At 41.3% G+C, this 22,848-nt stretch overlaps 1 protein-coding gene across 1 annotated transcript; it reads right to left on the bottom strand.

Annotated features, from left to right (window-relative positions):
- Nucleotides 1-5,134: 5,134 nt before the first annotated feature.
- GABARAPL1 (GABA type A receptor associated protein like 1) lies at nt 5,135-15,468 on the bottom strand. Its single transcript, XM_073685386.1, has 4 exons — nt 15,257-15,468; nt 12,658-12,736; nt 12,307-12,425; nt 5,135-9,396 (listed from the first exon to the last, which is right to left on the bottom strand). The coding sequence occupies exons 1-4, from the start codon at nt 15,344-15,346 to the stop codon at nt 9,331-9,333; spliced, it is 354 nt and encodes a 117-aa protein (XP_073541487.1). The 5' UTR covers nt 15,347-15,468; the 3' UTR covers nt 5,135-9,330.
- Nucleotides 15,469-22,848: the final 7,380 nt, after the last annotated feature.

Here is a 22,848-nt window from a genome sequence, read left to right as displayed (position 1 = left end):
TACCCGAGCACCCGATGCAAACTCAAGTACAGAGCACTTGCGCTCAACACTAGTCGCCATATCATCATCATTTTTTTTTCTTTACTTTTGAAAAAATCCCAACCCCAACACAACCCTAACCCCAACCCTAATACAACCATAACACAACCCTAACACTAACCCTAACCATAACCTTAACCCTAGCAAAACCCTAACCCTAACCGTAAACCTAACCCTAGCACAACCCTAAGCCTAGCACAACCCTAACCGTAACTCTAACCCTAGCACAACCCTAACACTAGCACAACCCTAACCGTAGCCCAATCCTAACCCTAGCACAACCCTATCCCTAGAGTTTATTCTTTACGCCGTTCCTCATGCGGTATAAGTGATTAGACGACTATTCTTCGGGTCGGTGCTATTACAGCGACACCAGATTCATATCGGGTTTTTGTGTTTGGCAGCGGTCACACACTAAAAGATGTTGTTTTTTTGGCAAAGACTAGTTTTTGCAATCATTTTCGGCTAACAGTCATGTAAGGGCTTGTTTTTTGCGGGACAAGTTGATATTTTTATTGGTACCATTTTTGGGCACCTGACATTTCTTGATCGTTTTCTATTTAGATTTTTGGGAGGCAGAATAAACAAAAAAACAACAATTCAGGAATTGGTTTTTTTTTTTTTTTTTTTTATGTCGTTCCGTGTGTGGTAAAATTGATTAGGCAATGTCATTCTTGGGGTCAGTACGTTTACAGCGATAGTATATATATAGTATTTATATTTTTTTTATGTTTTGGCGCTTTTACACAAAACTATTTTATAGAAAAAATAATTTTTTTTTGCATCGCTTTATTCTGAGAGCTATAACTTTTATATTTTTTGGCTGATGGAGCTGTATGACAGCTTGTTTTTTACGGGACAAGATGATGTTTTTGGCGATACCATTTTTATTTACATTTGTCTCTTTGATCATGTTTTATTGCATTTTTTGTTTGGCGGTATGATGATAAAGCATCTTTTTTGATTTTTATTTTTTTTTTACCGTGTTCACTAAAGGGGTTAACTAAAGTGACCGTTTTATAGGTCAAGTCGTTCTGGATGTGGCGATACCAAATATGTGTACTTTTATTGTTGTTGTTTTTTTGTTTTTTTTTCATAATAATATTTATTTATGGGTACAGTATATTTTTATCTTTTTTTTTTTTTAATATTTTTACAATTTTTTTTTTCTGATACTTTTTTTAAATTTTACACTTTGTCCCACTATGGGACTTTATGCTATGCAAGGATCAGCCTGCAAAAAATGAGAGATGCAGCAGCATCTCCATGCTATGCAGGCTGTCAGTCCTGCAGACATAAGTTTATCTTACAAATGTGGCCCTGCTGTGTACTGTGTAATGGCTGTGTCTGACCGTGCAGGAACATGGTCTGATCAAACCACATCTCCTGGGCAGGGGAGGAAGCAAAAGACTAAACAGACATTACAGCAGGGGATCACAGCTGATTCTTTCTTGCACGTATTTCTTAAAACAGGCAGAGAAATATTTTACCTTATAAAAAGAATCAGCTGCGATCCCCTGCTGTAATGTCTGTTTAGTCTTTTGCTTCCTCCCCTGCCCAGGAGATGTGGTATGATCAGACCATGTTCCTGCACGGTCAGACACAGCCATTACACAGTACACAGCAGGGGCACATTTCTAAGATTATCTCAGCACAGGAACATTTTATTTAAACACATCCAATTGTGGAACTTATTATTATTATTCCAAAATCTATTGATTAAAATGAACTTTGTTCATGGGAAAACCCCTTTGAGCACTTGTATCACATCTACAGTGTGATCATCACATCCGTGTGTTATCAGTGTGACCATGCACCAGCGCCTGGGAATCAGCAGTACAGTTAACACTGTTCCCAAGCGCCGGGTGCTGAACACTGTCCTCATCATTGTTCCCTGCTTCCGCTGCGATCAGCACCAGTAGGCAACAATGTTGAGAGTAGTAGACTGCTCCCGCTGTGTCCTGGTGTAAAAATAATAATAAAATAAAAAATCCTTATACTCACCAGTCCGAAGATGTCCTCCCCTGTAATCCATGTGACCGCTCATGCCGAGGAGCATGACTCGCTGCAGTGAGTATTTGGTGAGTTTTTTATGTTGCAGATTTTCTGCACCAATTAGGTAAATTATGTTACATGCATTTATTCATTGTATTTTTGAGTATGTTTTTTTACAAGCATTTTTATTGTGTTTTTGACTGAGGTTTTTGTCTTTTTTTGGTAAATAATTTTTTAAATAAACCTACTTTGTTTTTGAAACTTCCTGGTATTTGGTTTTGACAAAACTTTATTTATCTAGTCATATGTAGATTACATGCATTGTTAGTACTTTTCCACAGTGGAAACGCACTGAAAACGTGTATGTGTTTTTTACCTGCAGCTTTTCCGCATCTAATGCAATTCTACAGGAAAAATCTGCTCATAAATCTGAGCGTACCCCCCAAAAAAAGTGACAAGTTGTTGATTTAAAAAACACGCACCGCAGTTATGTTAACGCAGCGTAAAAAAGTTGGCATGAGAATTCTATAAATCCCATCGAAAAGCATCAAAAACTCATCGTGGGAACTGAACCTAACTAAAACCTATTTGTGATATCACATCATCTAACCTGATTCAAACCTACCTGTGATGTCAGAGTAATGTACCTCAAGGAATCCCCTTTGTGATGTCACAGCTGCCAATTAGTTAAAATCCACTAGCGATGTCACATCAGGTGACCCAAATGAAATCCACTGGTGACGTCACAGAAGAATCGCTTGTGATGTCACAGCAGGCTATCTCACTAAAACCCAGTGCTGGTAGAGACCGACTTCTGATGTCATAGCAGTGTACCTAAACAAGGGCTCATTCACACCACTGTGTAAATTGGACTAGTGCTATCTGATCGGATCAATGTTAATCAATGCGGCAGTGCAGATGACAGAATCTGTCTGTGAAAGAAAATCACAGCATGTTGCGACTTTACTCCAAAATCGGATGGGTGGGAAAAAAAAATAAGGAGCCACAGTATAGCATCTGATTTCTTTCGGATACATTAGAATTCTGTAGCAAATGAAACTGTAAATGGTTTTGTAAATGATAAAACGGATAATACACGGAAGAAAAGTAAGAAACAAATCATCATACTTAACTGGATGAAAATCAAACCCATTTTTAATACACTCGTGTGACCCCAGCCTAAGAGTCACTTGTGATGTCACATCAGCTGAATGACAACTCACCAAGTTATACAGGGAGACGCCCTGTTTTCAGCCTCCCTCGCCCGATCACCCTTTGAGATATGGCTGGATTCCTAACAGCCAGGAGTCTGAGCGCAGCTCTGGAGTAGATTGTGCTGATGGAGGAAGCTGGTGTCTGCTGAAGATCTGAAGGGCAGCTCGGTGTGATTATTGATGCTGAGAGAGGCAGAGAAAGCTGCAGTGTTCCAGGGGCTGATTATTATCCCTTGTTGCTCCTGTGTCTCATAGGATAGTGCCAATATAATATATCTTAAAAGTGACTGGTCATCAGTGACTGGAGTCAGCAGACAGCAGGGTGGAGATGCAGCATGAGGCTAAGGCCACAGCCCCACTATCAGTATTTGATCAGTATTTTTTCTCAGGAGTGGAAGCCAAAACCAGGAGTGGGTGATAAATGTAGAATTGGTGCAGTTGTTTCTATTATACCTTTTCTCTGATTGTTCCACTCCTGGTTTTGGCTCCCACTGCTGAGAAAAAATACTGACCGAATACTGATCAAACACTGATAGTGGGGCTAGGAAGATTGGAGATGAAACTACAGAATAATCTTCCTGGTGCAGGTTGCAATGAAAAAAATTGCAAAATACAGTCCAGTAGAGAAGCATTCATTGCCATTTAAACTAAAAGAACTGACCCTCGCTGCCGAGTCGGAGTTTATTCTCACCAGAGACGAAAATACTTCCCATCGATTTATGTCTGTCGACAAATGGGAACAATATTTTTGTGGTTCATTTGCTTCCTAAATTCAAAAATAAAAAGTCTTCTAATCCATCTTCATTGAGCATTTCCTAGTATTTTGCTGCTGTAGAGTCTGTGTAGCTTCGTCTGTCAGCTGGTTGTCCCTGGACATCTCAAGTCTACTGGCCGGCACTCCCACTGACATCCACCATCCAGGTCACACATCCCTTCAGACTCCCTCCTCACTGTGTCAATGTGTAATATGACATAGTTGTTACATTTTTAAAGGGGTTTTCCAGATTTCTTTCAGAAACAGTGTCTGCCCGTGGGTTGTGTCTTGTATTGCAATATGGCCCCATTGAACTGAATGGAGCTGAGCCAGTACCACGCACAGCCAATGGTCAGGGATGGTGCCGTTTCTGTCTAGTTCTGGACAATTCCCTTAAATACATTCAATGTGTACTAAGATAGCACCTATTTATAGGATAGGTGATAATTCACTCATCACTGGAGGTCCAACTATAGAGACCTCCACCGATCCTGAGAACCAATCTAGCATTCGTTCTGCTGCTCCATTCATTATCCATGGGACTGCTGGAGATATGGGAGCACTGTACTCGGCTATCTCCAGTAGTTCCATAGACAATGAATGGAGAGGTGCTGTGGCTACTCGACTTCATCCAGACAGGACGCTGCAGTGCACTGTTCTGGTAATCAGTGGGGGTCCAGCCCAAATGTTAAAGGAGTTGTCCGGCCTTAGGCTAACAGTCTGCAGTCACTCTATGTGACTGCAGACTTGTGAATCCTCACATCGTGTGTACTGCGCTCTGTGAGGATTCTCCGGTGCCAGTGCCGAGAGCACCGGACACGTGATGAAAAGTGTGTGATTTGCATACATGCGGTCACGTGCCGACTAGACGTGTGTGGCCTCGCTCAATGCAAGTGTATTGAGTGAGGCCGGACACAGTCTAGTCGGAATGTGACAGAAAGCATGCAAATCGCATACTTCCGGTCATATAACTGCCCGCTCCTGGTACATCCTTGCAGTGCAGTGCGTGAGATGTGAGGATTCACAAGTCTGCAGTCACTTCTAGTCTAAGGCCGGACAACCCCTTTAACACTCTGACGGAAGAGAATGAATATAGCAAATGGCGTCATCAAAATAATCACGACTCGTCACATTCTAAAGTGTTTACGGTTTTATTTAAATATAGGGATGCGATCAAATCATGTAATGCAACCAAAAAAATCAGACATAAACTGTAAAAACAAAAAAACAACAAAATATTATAAACAAAATAACATGACAAAAAGTAAGTTCATTTGGTCATGATGAAAACATAGCAACATATGCTGCAGAGAATACATCACAATAACTGAGACTGGCATATACTGTTCATATAACTTCCGCAGAGAAAATAGAGAGATCTTTGTCGTCATACATCCAGTTAGTCCGAGAGGCCTAAACTACTGGTCCCCTGAAACAGAATCTGTAACTGGGCCCCCAAAACCAGTCGTACTATTACTAATGTGCTCTTATGTTGCCCAGGACCAATGGGGGTCTTCCAAACACCGGGTACCTCCGTCATCTTTATCCTTAACTTACTCTATAATTACAACAAATGAAGCTTTATATTTTTCCAGCATCGTCGGCCCAAGTCTCAGAATATGGACACAAGCTACAAAACTGTTGGAATTAATTGTACAATGCTGGATGCAGTTAGTGTTATGGGGCCTGGCTAATACTGACCCCTCTACAAACTAATCTCCGCACATCAATACCAATGGTTTCAGCCATTGTAAAGATGCGTTTTGGCCACTCGCTCTTTATTAGCCGGGCCGTCTATCACATTTTTGTCTACAGATAAAAATTCTTGATTTTTCTAACTGAAAATATTTGAATTCTTGTGTTTTGTAAGAGATTCTTCAACTTAAAAAAATAAAAAAATGAATAAAAATGAAAATTCCTAATCTCTGGGCTGAGATGAAAACCAGCTTGATTTGACAACCACCGACAAGCTTTTCTCCTTCTCTGTTGTCAGTTCAGAGCCATTTTAGCTTTGAGCAGAACAGCTGGGAAGTCCTGGGACGGATGGGCTGCTAGGAATATATTGCAGCCTTTTTTTGTAACCCGTCTGACATTGATCACTTTGGTCTGTGGGACTAGTCCAAGTTGGCACTTAGCTGTGCACTATGCAGCTTTGTGTTTGGCATTAAAGTTAATCTTTTCAGTACTAAAAGACTTTTTCACACCTCGTTTTTTTGTGATTTTTAACAGCCTTGGGTTTTTATAATGTGAAAAAAAACCAGATGCGTTGTAAAACTGATATAAATGAATTTTAAAGTAAGCATAATTGTTTTTTTAAACATACATATGTTTTTTTGCATCCATTTCCATGTTTATTTTTTTTTAACTGATCTGTTTTTTAAAGGAAATCAGTCAGCAGGTTTTTGCTATGTAATCTTACGTAGGGGCTGAGACACAGATTTCAAGGATGTATCACTTACTAGGCCATGTGCTGTTGTTTCAATACAATGAATGTTTTATCACCAGGAGATTATCACTGCCTGGACTATAGCTCCTGTGAGCCCTGGTCCGACCACGCCCCCTATTCTGATAAGCAGCTCACTGTCAATGTACAATATACACAGAAAGCTGTGGTGTGGGCGGAGTTAGCTTTCTGAGCTCTGCAACATCTGATTGTGTCACAACTGCTGCACCCAGTAATCTAAGTGATACATCATTGGATTCAGGGTCTCTTTTCCTACATCAGGCTGCTCTCAGAGGAGGTAGCAAAAACCTGCTGACAGATTCCCTTTAAATGACATGGAGGGGGAGTGTCATGTAATCACGTGACATGGTTTCTGGAGAAAAATAAAACATGAAAAAAAATGAATGAAAAAACAGATGTAATGGTATGACAATATGTTTGGATCTGTCTTCCATAGATTGCATTGTAATAAAAAACATCTGTTTTTCATCTCTTTTTATAAAAGCTGAATTGCGCAGCAGACTGTAAAAAAAGAGATCAAAACAGATATGTGCACAACAGTACTCAATGATACAACTTTGACATACAGTTTTCTCATTATTTTTTTTTATATAAATACAAATGTATCCAATTAAATAAGTTGTTTTTTTTTTTTAATTCAAAAGAACACGTCATGTAAACCCCAAAATCGTGGGGTGAAACGGGTCTTATTACCGGCACTACTTCATGTATTTTTGGGTTCGCGTCAGTTTTAGCTTTTGTCATGCACCTGAAGCATATATTTTTTACTGTGCACTGCAAAAAATACATTATACGTATTTGTGTTTTTTTGACAAGGTAGAAAATCGACTTTTACTTTTAAAAAAAAACAGTTTCCTTTTTTTTTCACTGGTTTTCTGTTGCAAATTTTGACACCCATCATTTCTTTGCAACTTTTTTTTTTAGTTCTGTATCAACCTTACCGCTTTTTTTTTTTTAAACTTGGCAGGGTATAATGGAGCCAGTTGCAAACCATCAGATTTAAGGTACGTGGTGCGATTATAGTGGAATAATCCGAGCCACCTCTCAGGTAGTCTAGATTTCAGTATGGGGAGTACTGAAAAGCAGGGGCGAACACAGAGAGAATTGGGCCCCTGTGCAAGAATAATATAGGGGCCCCTTGCAGTTCAAAAGCTCATCATAATGCACTGCTTTGTGAGTCTGTAACCAAAGCTGCTTTGGAGGTGGTAGAGACCCCCTTACCTCTTAGGCCCCTAATAATATGTCCACCCTTGCTGCAAACTCAAGATGCCCTAACTTTATTGAGAGGTGCGTCTTACTCCAACAGAATTCTGAATGCTAATCTTAAAGGGGTTGTCCAGACATTGATATTTGTATATTTTATGCAGACCCTTGGGGGATTCATAAGGGATTTTCTAGTAATGAACAATCCCTTTAATACTATGCAGTGAGCAGTAAAAGTATGCTTCAGCTGTATGTAATGTCATTGATAAAAGTCCTTCTGCATCACAGAACGCTTTATAATGCACCAATATCAGTACTGTCTAAGCAATGTATTACTTTATTTTTTATTTTATCTGATCAGGAAAAAAGTGACATAGGCAAGTGATCTGTGCGAAAATGGTCTTACTGCCATTGTAATGCAGTTTATTCACAATTTAAATGGAGAACCTCTGAGACTTCTCAGATCCTGTACTCTAACACCAGAATCCCTTACTGACAAACAATCGTCCCTTTAACAAATCATATCCTAAACCAAAATAAATAATGACTAAAATAGAACAAAAACAGGAAACAAGAAATTAGAATCAGCTAAATCATGGTAAAAAAAATAATGTCCATTTTACTTTACCCACACTGCCACCTAAAGGACACTTGCTGTATAGCATTCAAAAAGTGCACTCCAAATAAATAATCCAGTTACGATTTTATGAAACATGAAACAGTCACAATTCTTTTGATACTACCAGCACATCACTAATCTGTCTGTAGTTGTTGCTCACCTCGAGTGTTTCTATATATTTTTTTTTAGTTTATTTGTTTTTAGAATGAAATATGAAATCATCACACTCAAAGGGGTTGTGCAGAATTAGAAAAACATGGATGATTTCAACAAAATCGCACCGTACATCTCCACCGGTTGTGTGAGGTATTTAACTTAATTCTATTTACTTTAATTGAGTTGAGCTGCAATACCAAACACAACCTATTGGCAGATGTGGCGCTATTTCCGGGGAAAAAAAATAGCCATATTCTTTTCATCCTGCAAAACTTCAAGTGTGGAAATGATAAAAACTGTAGTGAAGGGTCAATGTCTCGAATATAACCTGCAGACAAGGCAGGAGGAACAGGTGAACATTCATTATGGGCCCGAAAAAAAAACCTTTAAATTCCCTGTATTCTATTAGGAGGGGGGTTGTCTACTGCACAGACATGAGAGAATTATAGATAGGGGGGTGGAGGTTTGGTTTAATGGAAAATATTTGTGAGAGAAGAGTAGATGTGTCATTTGTATGTGTACACGTATGGACATGTGAGACAGTACCCAGGCTATGCTCTTCTCAATATGGCAGGCGCAGCATCATGGACCTCCATAGCCCCTGAATTACCGTTCATGTGCCCTGAGTTGCTGGGTCAAAATGATTCAATACGCAACGCTGTACATTTCTAATCCTCGGGGTGTTAAACATTTTAAGCCAAGTCCTGCCCAGCCCTAATAGTTGTGAATTATTACCCCTCCCCATTGAACCCTCCCAAACTTGCCAAGACAATCAGCCATATAACCAGGTTCCATGCGCTGTGCAGTCCTAGAGGTTGGGTGATCGGTGAGATGGTCGGTGAGGGTGGTGATGGTGCGAGTTGGAATTTTTCCATCGTTTTTGGTGTCACTTGCCATACACACTCTCGTCACTGTAGGCCACGTACAGAAAGCAATCCTCCTCATGGTTATCCTGAAATAAAGATAGCATAAAAACAATGTAAATGTATAAATATTATACAAATGAGCTGTGAAAAAGATTGAGGTGGGAGACCACATTGGTAGAAGACTTTTTATAAATATAATTTTGGATAAACTAGAGAATAAATGGCATTTTAATAATAATAATAATAATAATATAATATTGTTATCATTATTATTGGTATTATTATTAACAATAATTTCTGGCATCAGAAATTTGTCCTAATATGTTTTTTTTAATATGTTAAAACATAGATTAATAATAATAATAATAATAACAAAAAATATACACAGTACAGGCCAAAAGTTTGGACACACCTTCTCATTTAAATATTTTTCTGTATTTTCATGACTATGAAAATTGTACATTCACACTGAAGGCATCAAAACTATGAATTAACACATGTGGAATTATATACTTAACAAAAAAGTGTGAAACAACTGAAAATGTGTCTTATATTCTAGGTTCTTCAAAGTAGCCACATTTTGCTTTGAAGACTGCTTTGCGCACTCTTGGCATTCTCTTGATGAGCTTCAAGAGGTAGTCACCGGAAATGGTCTTCCAACAATCTTGAAGGAGTTCCCAGAGATGCTTAGCACTTGTTGGCCCTTTTGCCTTCACTCTGCGGTCCAGCTCACCCCAAACCATCTCGATTGGGTTCAGGTCTGGTGACTGGAGGCCAGGTCATCTGGCGTAGCACCCCATCACTCTCCTTCTTGGTCAAATAGCCCTTACACAGCCTGGAGGTATGTTTGGGGTCATTGTCCTGTTGAAAAATAAATTATGGTCCAACTAAACGCAAACTGGATGGAATAGCATGCCGCTGCAAGATGCTGTGGTAGCCTTGCTGGTTCAGTATGCCTTCAATTTTGAATAAATCCCCAACAGTGTCACCAGCAAAGCACCCCCACACCATCACACCTCCTCCTCCATGCTTCACGGTGGGAACCAGGCATGTAGAGTCCATCTGTTCACCTTTTCTGCGTCACACAAAGACACGGTGGTTGGAATCAAAGATCTCAAATTTGGACTCATCAGACCAAAGCACAGATTTCCACTGGTCTAATGTCCATTCCTTGTGTTCTTTAGCCCAAACAAGTCTCTTCTGCTTGTTGCCTGTCCTTAGCAGTGGTTTCCTAGCAGCTATTTTACCATGAAGGCCTGCTGCACAAAGTCTCCTCTTAACAGTTGCTGAAGAGATGTGTCTGCTGCTAGAACTCTGTGTGGCATTGACCTGGTCTCTAATCTGAGCTGCTGTTAACCTGCGATTTCTGAGGCTGGTGACTCGGATAAACTTATCCTCAGAAGCAGAGGTGACTCTTGGTCTTCCTTTCCTGGGGCGGTCCTCATGTGAGCCAGTTTCTTTGTAGCACTTGATGGTTTTTGCAACTGCACTTGGGGACACTTTCAAAGTTTTCCCAATTTTTCGCACTGACTGACCTTCATTTCTTAAAGTAATGATGGCCACTCGTTTTTCTTTACTTAGCTGCTTTTTTCTTGCCATAATACAAATTCTAACAGTCTATTCAGTAGGACTATCAGCTGTGTATCCACCTGACTTATGCACAACACAACTGATGGTCCCAACCCCATTTATAAGGCAAGAAATACCACTTATTAAATCTGACAGGGCACACCTGTGAAGTGAAAACCATTTCCGGTGACTACCTCTTGAAGCTCATGAAGAGAATGCCAAGAGTGTGCAAAGCAGTCATCAAAGCAAAAGGTGGCTACTTTGAAGAACTTAGAATATAAGACATATTTTAAATTGTTTCACACTTTTTTGTTAAGTATATAATTCCACATGTGTTAATTTATAGTTTTGATGCCTTCAGTGTGAATGTAAAATTTTCATAGTCATGAAAATACAGAAAAATCTTTAAATGAGAAGGTGTGTCCAAACTTTTGGTCTGTACTGAAAATTGTCCTAACTATGTTAAATACACATGTTACGCATGTAATATGTTATATATCTAAATAAAAATGTGTATATATATATATATATATATATATATATATATATATAAATTATTTATTTTTTAACATATAAAGAAAACAGATGTTAAAAAAAATAAATATAAATATAAATAATATATATATATATATATATATATATATATATATATATATATATATATATATTAACATAGACAATTTTCTAATGCCAGAAATATGTTAATATATTACATAATATATTTTTGCCATCAGGAAAATTGTCCTGCTATGTTAATACATGTATAACATATCAGGATAAATTTCTGATGGCAGAGCCGTAACCAGATACAATAGATGAGAGTCATCTAATCCTGCAGATTTTGACTGCACAATCTGATCATATATTAAGTAGGGGGATGTCCCAGCTTTCCCCAGATATTATGGGGATTGTCCAGTTAAAAATAAGTGATCACCTATCCGCAGGATCGGTGGGTTCGGCAGATCGGGGAATTTTTATTCCCGACAGAGCACTTTTATCCCCAGTTAGAATGGAGCAGCAAGTTGGATGCCCGTACGCTCATTCATTCTCTATGGGGGAAAAAGCGAACGCAGCACTCAGCAACCCCAAACGAAAATAATGGAGCAGTGGTCCATTCTAAGGGCTCGTGCTCACGACCCTATTTTTAGTCTGATGCGATCTGTGAAGAAAAAAAGGACAGGAGTGGGTGATAAATACAGAAGTGGTGACGTGTTCCTATTCTAATACTCAACGTGTGCATGTGGCCTTAGGGTGCGGCCGAAGCTTTGCCCACCCTCACATTTGTTAATCAACCATGGTGATTTTAAGATTTCATCCATTCTTGTGGAATTGAAGAGTGGAGAATGGCAATGTGTTATAGAATTTTCCAGAACATAATTCATCATTTCATGAATGTCCCCATAGACAGACTTCGCCTGGTTTCTTACTTCATATAGTTGTCCCATGGTAGCACTAGTGGGGGGAATTGTGTTGTTGACAAAGAAGAAGAGCGCGTCCTCGGGGCGAAGGTGAATCCGCTTCCTGATGAGGAAGTAAAACTGCCCAACTGGAGGATGTCAAAAGAAAACACATACATTCATGTATACAAGTAATAATTCATTATATAAAATACTAAAACTGTGGAATATTTTTAGGAATATACAGTATGTGCTCATTGGCCTGAAGTAAAGATGGTAACCTCAAACTTCTAGATCCCTGAACAGGTCTACGAGCTGACTCAGAGTGAGAAGACAGCAAGGAAACAGACATAAATAATAGGCGTCAGAGAAGTTACATACCAGTGAGGTCTGATGGCACTAAGTATTTCCTTTTGTCTAAGTCTGGGACTCGAGCTTTTGGGGCTTTTTCTACAATGACCTGAAAAAAAAAAGATTTTTGAGATATTCATATAAAAGTCATATTAATATTAATAATAACATCTATATTCAGGGCAATGTAATAAATAAGTTCTGTAGAAAATATAGAATAGATTTAATATAATGAAGCACTAGGTGACCTTAGTTTTCCTAAAATTAAACAGGTTTCTCAATTAAGTGCAAGTATCTCCAGAATAGGTGATAAATCTGTGATCGCTAACATCGGACCTCTGGGACAGCGATCTTGAGAACAGAGAACCCATTGTGTTAATGTATATGAGCTTTTGTAGAAGTGAATGAAGCGGTAGCCATTAGCCATACAAGTGCACTACTGCTCCTTCATCTCAGAAGGACCCAGTTTTCAGAACCACTGGACCCCCAGGGATCACACAATTATAACCAATATGGTGGCATTCGCTGCATCATCATGGAGTTCTAGCTCTAAAGTTCTACCTTTTAAAGGGACCATGACATGAAATTCATGCTGCCTGAACCACGGGCCTCGTGGATCAGACACTGGCTGCGTTATTGCAGTCGTGAATGTTTTATTCTGAAATATTGCAATGTTATATAGAAAACATACTTTCAAAATCTGGCCAAAAAATCTTTCAAAATCTTGGATGGGTAGTCCAAGACAGGTAGGTCCTCGGTGACCCCCTACACTCACAGGTCTCTCCCTATGCACACACATAAGGAGAGACCTGTCAGTCAACTACAGTGGGTGGAGGAGAAGCTGCTGGTGGCCTGTCTTGGACCAGCCATACCAACCAGGCCGACTTCTGAAAGTATGTTTTCTCCGAAAACCGTAAAACAGACACGGAGCCGGTGTCTGATTCCTGCTACCCGTGATTCTAGCAGCATGACTCATCTGACAGGTTTCCTTTAATATCACCATTAATACAGTCCAGACATGTAAAATTCATCATGTGTGTAATATATTTTCATTACTTTTGTTGTCAACTAGTCATGTAATTATTGAATAAGCATTGTACCGAGTGCTTACTGAGCAGCAATGCAAGGACATTAAGAATTGCGGAACTGTCACTGTTAAATAGAATATAGATCCACCATCAGCTGCTTGTTGATGGTTTCCAGGCCTCAACAAGATATTTCTTCCTGAACTCTAAAATGTACATATGAACTAATAAATACACAAAGACAGTAAAAAGTTAAGGATGATATGTTACACTACAAAGTTGTTACATTTTACATCTTCTATATACAGTATAGATATAATGCGAATAAGAGCTGGAGGAGCTTCATTTTAATCCTGCGGAAATTACAAATCTGCTGTTTAAAAAATGGAAGATCGTCATCTGTTCTTTTTTTACATACTGTATTTCCTATTAATCATAAAACATTTCTACATGGATTATATGTAGCTTTTGGAAACATTTGAATTGTCTGGTAGCCACATAGTGCCAGTGACATCATATCATGGCCACTGCCCTGCACAGAGGTGCCCCAGATTTTGGTGGTTCGGAGGACGCAGTGTCTGCTTCCATTTCTGAATTCATGTCAAGGTGACCGCGTTAAATAGAGGTAGGCCCTGATCATGCAGAGATTGTGGGTTAGGCCCGATGATCCAAGAATATTTACATTCAGTTTCACTCTTACAACGATAATTCTGTACTTGATCCTCGCAGCCTCGACAGTCACACAGTAAGCTATAAATGTAATCCCATTAACATATATATCTTATATACTGCAGTGCTACATGCTGTGACCTATCCTATACATTGGTAGGGTCTAAAACTACATAAATATATCCTAGCAATCCGCGTTTCGCCTCTGACGCTGTTAAAATCATTACAAGCAATAATACTTGAAGGGTTAAAGGCGGCACAAGCATCAGATGAGCCCTCCCCTCTCATTGCAGTGCTAAGGGAGGAGGAAAAGTGTGCGCACCATCTTTCTCCAGGGCACAGATACAGGTAGGGGGTGCGCTGTCGGCCCCCCGCTATTATTGAGCCCCCTACTGAGCTCAATAATATTGACATCTTTATGGTCAATAAGCCATTTATATCTAATTATAATCAGTCATATGTAGAGTCGACTGCAACAATGTCACAGCAGAAAAAACAACGTATAACAAAAATGGAGTTCCATATTTGACTGTTCTGTAAATCTCGCTTTGGATAGAGACAAGGGGGGATTGTATGGCTGCTGGGTGTAGGATCGCCCCTGTGAAAAGCAATGTAATTACACAGACAAAGGCATGGACGCCAGCTATTAGGGAAATGACCATCCCCCATCCTAGTGGATAGGTGACAATGACTGTGCAGAGCTTATTATGTGACGGCCTGGGGTCCTCTACGATGCAGTGGCCTATGCTGTTGTATCTATATATATATATATATATATATATATATATATATATATATATATATAAAAACATATATATATATTTATATATATATATATATATACATGACGCCTGCTATTTAGAGGTTAATAATGCAAGGAGGAACGGCCAGATGCAATGCAGTTAGTAGACAGGTACATAGTGGCGGATACTTACAGGAACCCTGTCTGGATATTTCTTCCTAATCTTCTCTCCCTCCTTCTTCCTATATTCATAGGGATGATCCTCTTTGTATTGAAATTTCATGGCTGCTGGCTTCCAGGGATGTGCTCAGAACAGCAGATCCTGGCTCTCTGGAGCAGTGTCTGCTACAAAGCAAGAAAAGCAGAGTATTGTGACATCAGAGGACACTCCTCTGGGCAGAACCAGAGGAACCAAACAAAGGGCAGATCAGGTTAACCCCTTCTCATCTGCCTAATGCCCAGATAAAAACATAACCACCTATGAGGCATACTGTACCCATATGATTTAAGTTTTTTTTTTTTCCAAAACCTAAGGACTTATTGCTGGTTTTCATACCAAGTTTCCATGCTGGGGAAAAGTCTGTTTTGCAATGCATGGCTGTAAGGCAATGATTACATTACAGAACTATGTATAGTAAAAGAACACGACACCAGGCGCTGCATGCCGGCAGGGAAAGCGTTAACACGGTGGTATTTTTTTCATATGTGGTTTAGGGGAGGGGATGAGCTGAGTTGCTGTGCTAACCAGTCTTGTGACTGATCACATGAATGTGAGGGAAGGTAAACAGGTGACTCAGCCAGTACAGGTGCAGGTCCTGTCTATGCACCTTGTTCTGTGGCTATGAAAACAACAACACTTATAGAATGATCGCATAACAAATGCGAAAAAAAATCATTTTCCAGCAACATGAGTTATATTTACAATACATGTAATGATTTTATTAAAGCTTTGTTCCCATCCTGTACACCTAACACCTGATTCAGACATCCAATTTTCCCGTCCGTGTCCTAACCATGATAAAACACATACCCGTTATAGTCTATGGGTCTGTTCACACTTTCGTGTTTTTTTGTGGACCAAGTGTCCACAAGAGAAAAATAATAAATCGGCATGTTTGTTTTTGATCCAAGTCACGGTTTAAATGTGCCAGTGTAAGTGATAAAAAAACACACGCGTCATCCATATGTTGTCTGTTTTTTACTGTTTAAAGGGGTTATCCAGGACTATTTTATGGTACTACGGGCCTAAGAACTAACAGGCAGATAGCTGCTAACTACCTGCCTGTTGTGCCCGGCGCCGTTCTCCACCGGCACAGAGTGGTCACAGATTGCTCCTGTCAGCGATTCTGCAATTTCCGCTGATGTCACGTCGATAGAGCAGCGGCTTCTCATCCGCACTGATCTGTTAACGGGGCGTCACTGCCGATGTAATGCTGATTGACAACCAGCTCCCTGCTGCCCACAGAGCAGCCCGGAAGAAGAAGAGCTTCTACGTTCATCTGGAGCAACTGAATCGCCGGCGGGAGCAATTGGTGACCACTCGGAGCCGGAACCGGATTGAACAGGCAGGTAGTTACCTCTGTTAGCAACTATCTGCCTGTTAGTTTTTTGGCTTATAGTAAATAAAAAACGAATTTAATCCTGGATAACCCCTTTACTGGGTAGGAGATGGCTGGAATCTAAGAAAAACAAAAAGACAAAAAAAAATCAAAATGAATATTGTATCTTACGCGATCGTGAATAACGGTCCATTTTTTTCTCATTTCTAAAAAAAAAAAAAAAAAAAAGAAAACACATCTATCATACATTTCTGGACTGTCTGGCGTATATCCTTTATTGTACAATATGGGAGTCCTGCTTTATTTATAGAGAACTTCACCATTAATATATCTATTTCTGAGAAAGCTGTGAGATTTTGAAAAATGATAAATTAAAATTTTCCTTTTTTTTTTTTTTAAATCACCGGTACATGGATACGGAATGGGTTTGTACAATACAATGTATATATTCCATTTAGGGGTCTGAGAGCAATGGACGGGTCTCACACATACGTTATCAACATTACTAGGGCCCGTGCATCTAGGCATCATGATGCAGAGTGCTGTTTTTTTATATGTGACTGCGGACTTGTGAATACTCACATTGTGCACACTGCGCGCTGGAAGGATTCTCACGTGTCAGCGCTGAGAATGGCTGTAATGTGACTGTGAATATCCATACTCCTGGCCAGAATCCGACTAGACTGTTTCTGCACTTGCACTGAGCGCGCCAGAAGTAGTCAAGTCAGATTCTGGCAGGGAGTATGCATATTGCATACTTGTAGTCACGTGACCTCTGTTCCTGACACTGACGCCAGAGAGTCCCCACAGCGCGCAATGCGCACAATGTAAGGATTCACAAGTCTGCAGTCACATGGAGTGAAAGCAGACTTGTCATTTTAGACCGGACAATCCCTTTAAGGACAACAGCTGCAAGGAGTTTTCCCTGTGTTTGCATGGGTTTCCTCCCACACTCCAAATACATACTAATATGGAAATATAGATTGTGTGCCCCAGTGAGTATGATGTCTGTAAAGTGGTGTGAAAATTAATGGCACTGTATATGCGAGTGAAATAATAATAAATATTGCTGAGACCCCTACTGTTAGGACCACCACAACTGATTACTAAAAGGGGAAATCCTGATTCCTCTCTATCTCCTCCCTGTGACTTGAATAAAGCAGAATCAAATTTTTATTGTAGTACTTCAAGAGGCTTCCAATAAATGCTTTACTTAATGATAATTTTCTAAATAGGGCAGAGGTCTAAGAGCCTCTCACCTAGCCAAATCAGTTCTCATACTTTGCACTGATGAGGGCCAACAGCCCGAAACACCGTGTCTGCAAATTGTGATTCTGATTTGGCTTTTATCCTAAGTCATATTGCAAGACTCGTTAAAGGCTCGATTGTGACTTGTAGGATTGCAAGTCCTCTTTTTCTCTGAAGAGACAATTTGCAGGCTAAATAGGGCAAAAATTTTAGGCCCTATGGATCATTTGTGTTTTTTTTTAGTCACTTTTTTTTCTGATGGCATTCGTTGACATTTTTTGCACCAATGAATACCATAACAAATTTGCAGGATAATGTTGACTGAACATGAGCACATAGAAAATAGATTTTTAAAGAGGCGAAAATTAAAAGAATAGGCTATGTTCCCACCCTGAGCTTTTGGTGAATCTTTGACGCTGTGTGTTTTTGCTGCATGAAAAACGCAGCATCTTACAGTTCTAGCAAAGTGGATGGGATTTATAGAAATCTCATGCCCACTGTGCTTTTTTTAATGCAGCGTAAACTGAACTGCTGTGCGTTTTTCAAGTCCGCAGCGTGTCAATTTATTTTGCGGGTACGCTGAATTTTCTGTTCAGAATTTCCCCATAGACTTGTATTAGGTGTGGAAATTCCTTTGGTAAAAAACCTACATGCGTTTTTAGTGCGTTTCTGCAGCAGAAACGCATCATAAGGGGCAGCACGGTGGCTCAGTGGTTAGCACTGCAGTCTTGCAGCACTGGGACAACATCTGCAAAGAGTTTGTATCTTCTCCCCGTGTTTGCGAGGGTTTCCTCTGGGTTCTCTGGTTTCCTCCCACACTCCAAAGACATACTGATAGGGAATGTAGATTGTGAGCCCCAATGGGGACAGTGCCGATAATGTCTGTAAAGCGCTGTGGAATTAATGGCGCTATATAAGTGATAAAAATAAATAAATGTATGTAATCCGCACCTAAGTATGTTAATAAAGATTTATCAAAGCAAAAAAACAGGAATTATCAAAAACGAAGCAGCTTTATTTACAGCATGACACACCAAAAAGATAAAAATGCACGCAAAAATCAAAGAAAAAAACGCATGTAACTTAAGTTAATAGGGGAAGAAATGGTGCAGAAAATCTGCAACATCAAAAACGCACCAAAAGCTCATCCTGGAAACATAGTCTATGGAGTAACAGAAAATCAGGCGAAAAAAAAAACAAAAACAAGACAAAATAGATGAAAATACCAAAATGAATCGGGCCCTTAGTTTTGGTGCCGAAAACTAATGTAATTGTGAAAATCTTTACATCTGACGTGCTACAGGTGTGGAGCTGGTCATATGGACTGTTGTGTCCTCATTGCTCCCCATGTGACAGAGTTATGGAGTCACGTGGGTGTGATGCTGCACAGGCAGGACATACTGATTATAATCCAGCTCTGTGAGATAGTAGTGCCTTTACTATGATATTAGTCAGTGGTTGCAGGCTACAGACACGTGGACACGGCCCGCATTCTTCCTGTTCTGTCTCTGACTCAATGTCTCTGTGCAGTCACCAGATTCTTCACAGGATATCACACTTGTCTCTGTCATGACAGAAAAGCCGTGGTATGAAGGATCCATTGTCAAATGAGTTTACTGCTGATACTGTATCTTTCATTCATTTTGCTCAGTATCTTATTTGTTTCTCTTTTATTATCCAAGTTTTCAAATTTCCGAAATTATATGAAAAGATCCTTGAACTGAAGTAACCAATGTGACGGCTGAATACGTCAATTCTAGGATCATATTTTACTTATTAAATCTGCATCACTTTACAATACCAACAAAATGGATGAGTTTTAACTTAATCGTATCCTCTATCTACGTTTCTACGGATCTTGTTTAGCTTGATTGAAGGGGCATGTATTTGTTTAGGAGTATGAGATAAGTGGCTAAAATATACCTCTTGTGCCACTTATCTAGGGGAAACAATAGGACACAAAATTGAACATTTCTGATCACAATCAAGCCTTTCTCTTAAAGGGGTTATCTAGGACGTCTTAACTTTTTTACTATTTGCCGAAAAACTAACAGGCAGATAGTTGCTAACAACCTGCCTATTGTGCATGAAACTGATCTTTGCTGGCACAGAGCAGTCACAGACCATTCCTCCCAGCGATTCAGCGGCTTACGCTGACGTCATGTTGACAGAGCAGCGGCTTCACTTCCGCTCTGCTCTGTTGATGGGGCATGTCTGCCGACGTTATGCTGACTGTCAGTCGGCTACCCGCTGCGTGATTGCAGGGATCCGGCTGTCAGTCAGCATGACGTCGGCAGTCACGACCCATCGACAAAGCAGCCCGGAAGAGGAAAAGCTGCTCTGTTGACCTGGAGAAGCTGAATCGCAGACAGGTGCTGTCAGTGACTACCCTGAGTGGTGCCAGATAGAACAGGCCAGTAGTTAGTTAGTTTTTAGACTCATAGTAAAAAAAATAGTCCTAGACAACTCCCTTTAATCATGATAAAATATATTTATAGTGTTTTGCACTTGTGCTGCCTCAGCATTGATCATGGGGGCCTGCTGCATTCTGCGGTAGAACGAGCAAGAAAGCTTGTAAAAGAACTTCAACATGACGTTTCAAGGATGGAGCGAGACTGCCATCTACTGGCCAGAGACAGTCAAGCGGAACCAAAATATACAAGGGAAGTTGCAGGGAGGGCAGATTCAGACGCTGGACCCGATCAGGTGACTTCCAGGAAGGAGTTCAGAGAGATAAGAGGCCAGCGCGCCAAACCTGAGGGGTCTTTGGCGCCAAGCAGCAGAGAGGAGCAGACGTGCTCCCTGCGTCCTGAGAAACCCCGTGTGACAGGCCAAATCCAGAGGCCTGAGAGGTGCTCCAGCCGGGCACCGGTAAAAGAGCTCCGGATCCCTCACAGTTGTGACCCGAGTGCTGTGCCTGCTGAGGATACCAGGAACCTGATTGCGGTGCTGAGTGAGTTTGCGGAACCCGACGTCGGCCGCCGACAGACGAGGCCTGGACCCCCCTATCCAAGGCTCGAGAGACTGCCCCCAACAGCCAAGCAGAGAGGAGCTGCATACGTGAGCAGGGCCGTCACTTCCGCTGCTCACCCACAGTACCGGGGACAATTGGGTTTAAGTACTCAGGTTGGGAGGGGAACGGTTGGGGCTAAAGTAGCACAACGTGATTTAATTGAATTTATCTGGAAAGAGACTCACAGCCTAGCGGGAATAACCGGTGACCCCCGCTAGGGCCAAATTCACGGTTAAAGAACTTGTGTGGTGTCTCTCATGCTTGAGGGCATCACCTTATTTTAAGAGACTGCGCCTTATTTTAAGAGACTGCGCCTTACTTTGAGAAATTTCGTATTTTTCTGATATTTCAAACCACTGTTCATTACCCTTGTTGCTAATCCCTTGTTTCAGTATACCTGTTGTATAAAACTGTTTACAAACATCTCTGACTGTTCTCGCCTTGTGTCTCTGTGCGTTGCATTCCGGCACCTGCATTACATTTGGCGTAGTCGGCAGGATGCAACATTCAGAAGCAGAGATGGCGGATCAGTCTGTGACTGGGTCCGGCCGGAGCCATATACCCCTGGGGGCTATGCTCAGCCATCTTCCCAAGTTTACAGGGGATGGCATGTCACTTTGGGACTGGGCAGAAAGACTGAGAAGTATGCTACGTATGTATCCCCTTGACCCTCTAGCCCAGGCGGAGCTGACCCTCCTAACCCTTGATGGAGAGGCCCGACAGACTGTGATGTACCGCCCACCTGGGGACCGTGACACCGTGGATAAAGTGATAAAAATTCTAGAGGACATGCATGGTGACACTACAGATTTGGGACACTTGCGCTTACGGTTGTTTCAGCGGGTCCAAGGGGAAAAAGAGACAGTAAATCAGTATGTTAATGCATTACAGGAAGTGACGGCCCATATCACTAAGAAAACTCGAGATGGGAACCGAGGACTCGGACCATTGGATGAGGTGTTGCGTGACCAACTGATTGCTGGCTTGAAAGACCCTTCCCTGAGGCAGATCCTGAAGGAGCGGCTGCGATTGAGCCCTGATATGGGCTTCCTGGAGGTAGGGGCTGAAGCTAGAGTCCTGGAGAGAGAAGTTCCTCTTCTCAAAGCCACAGTTAGAAGTCATGATTCAATTGCTCCTGGATTCACCAACCAAGAGCCTGATTGGGTACGGGAAATACGTCAGGAAATTCCAGACATTCGGGGTGAGCTGAGTTCTATTAGGAAGACTCCTACTGCCCCCTTGCCGACAGACCGTACAGCTCAACGCGGACGGAGACCAGAACGAGAAAGACGTTCCTATCCGGCCCCAGCACGACATGTACCCGACCTATCGGCAGAACGAGGACCGGAGTGCTGGACCTGCGGAAGTAGGGGGCATATCTCCAAAGACTGTCCCAACCGAGAAAGAAGGAGGAGGGGACAGCCGTTAAACTAAAATGCCCCATGGTTGTGGAGCATACCGTGGGGTCTCGAGCTTCAGAGAGTAGAAGAGGGAGCTCTGAAGACATTGTCTCCGAGAGGCCCATTATCTGGGCTGAATTCAATGGGCAGCGGATCCACTGTTTGATGGACACCGGGTCTCAATTGACCACTATGCCTGAGATGTACTTCCAAAGTCACTTTCCTGAAGTCGCTCGTTCCTGCCGGGAGCCCACTGTCAAACTGGTGGCGGCTAATCAACTACCTATCCCAGTAGCGGGAGTAGTATGGATGTCCGTGCGGGCATGTGGAAAGGACCTCGGTCGAAAAGGGATCGTACTGACCACCGGGCCCGGAGGCGATGGGCCCATTGTAACCCTGGGCATGAATGTGCTGAAAGAAGTCGGACAGTTCCTGGCTGAGGGCTGTAGCAAAAACAACTGGACCCGCGCCACTCGAGACCCAGCTAACAAGAGAGTGTTCCAGCACCTCGTGCGGGTCAGTCAGATTCAAAAGTTGCCCACTACCTCCCAGTACCTTGGTAAGG

The sequence above is a fragment of the Phyllobates terribilis genome, unplaced genomic scaffold, assembly GCF_046119375.1.
Source record: "Phyllobates terribilis strain yellow unplaced genomic scaffold, ASM4611937v1 Scaffold_5__5_contigs__length_657084704, whole genome shotgun sequence".
Taxonomy (NCBI): domain Eukaryota; kingdom Metazoa; phylum Chordata; class Amphibia; order Anura; family Dendrobatidae; genus Phyllobates; species Phyllobates terribilis.
Note: the sequence above shows the minus strand (reverse complement) of the source record. Positions and strands in the feature narration are given on the sequence as shown.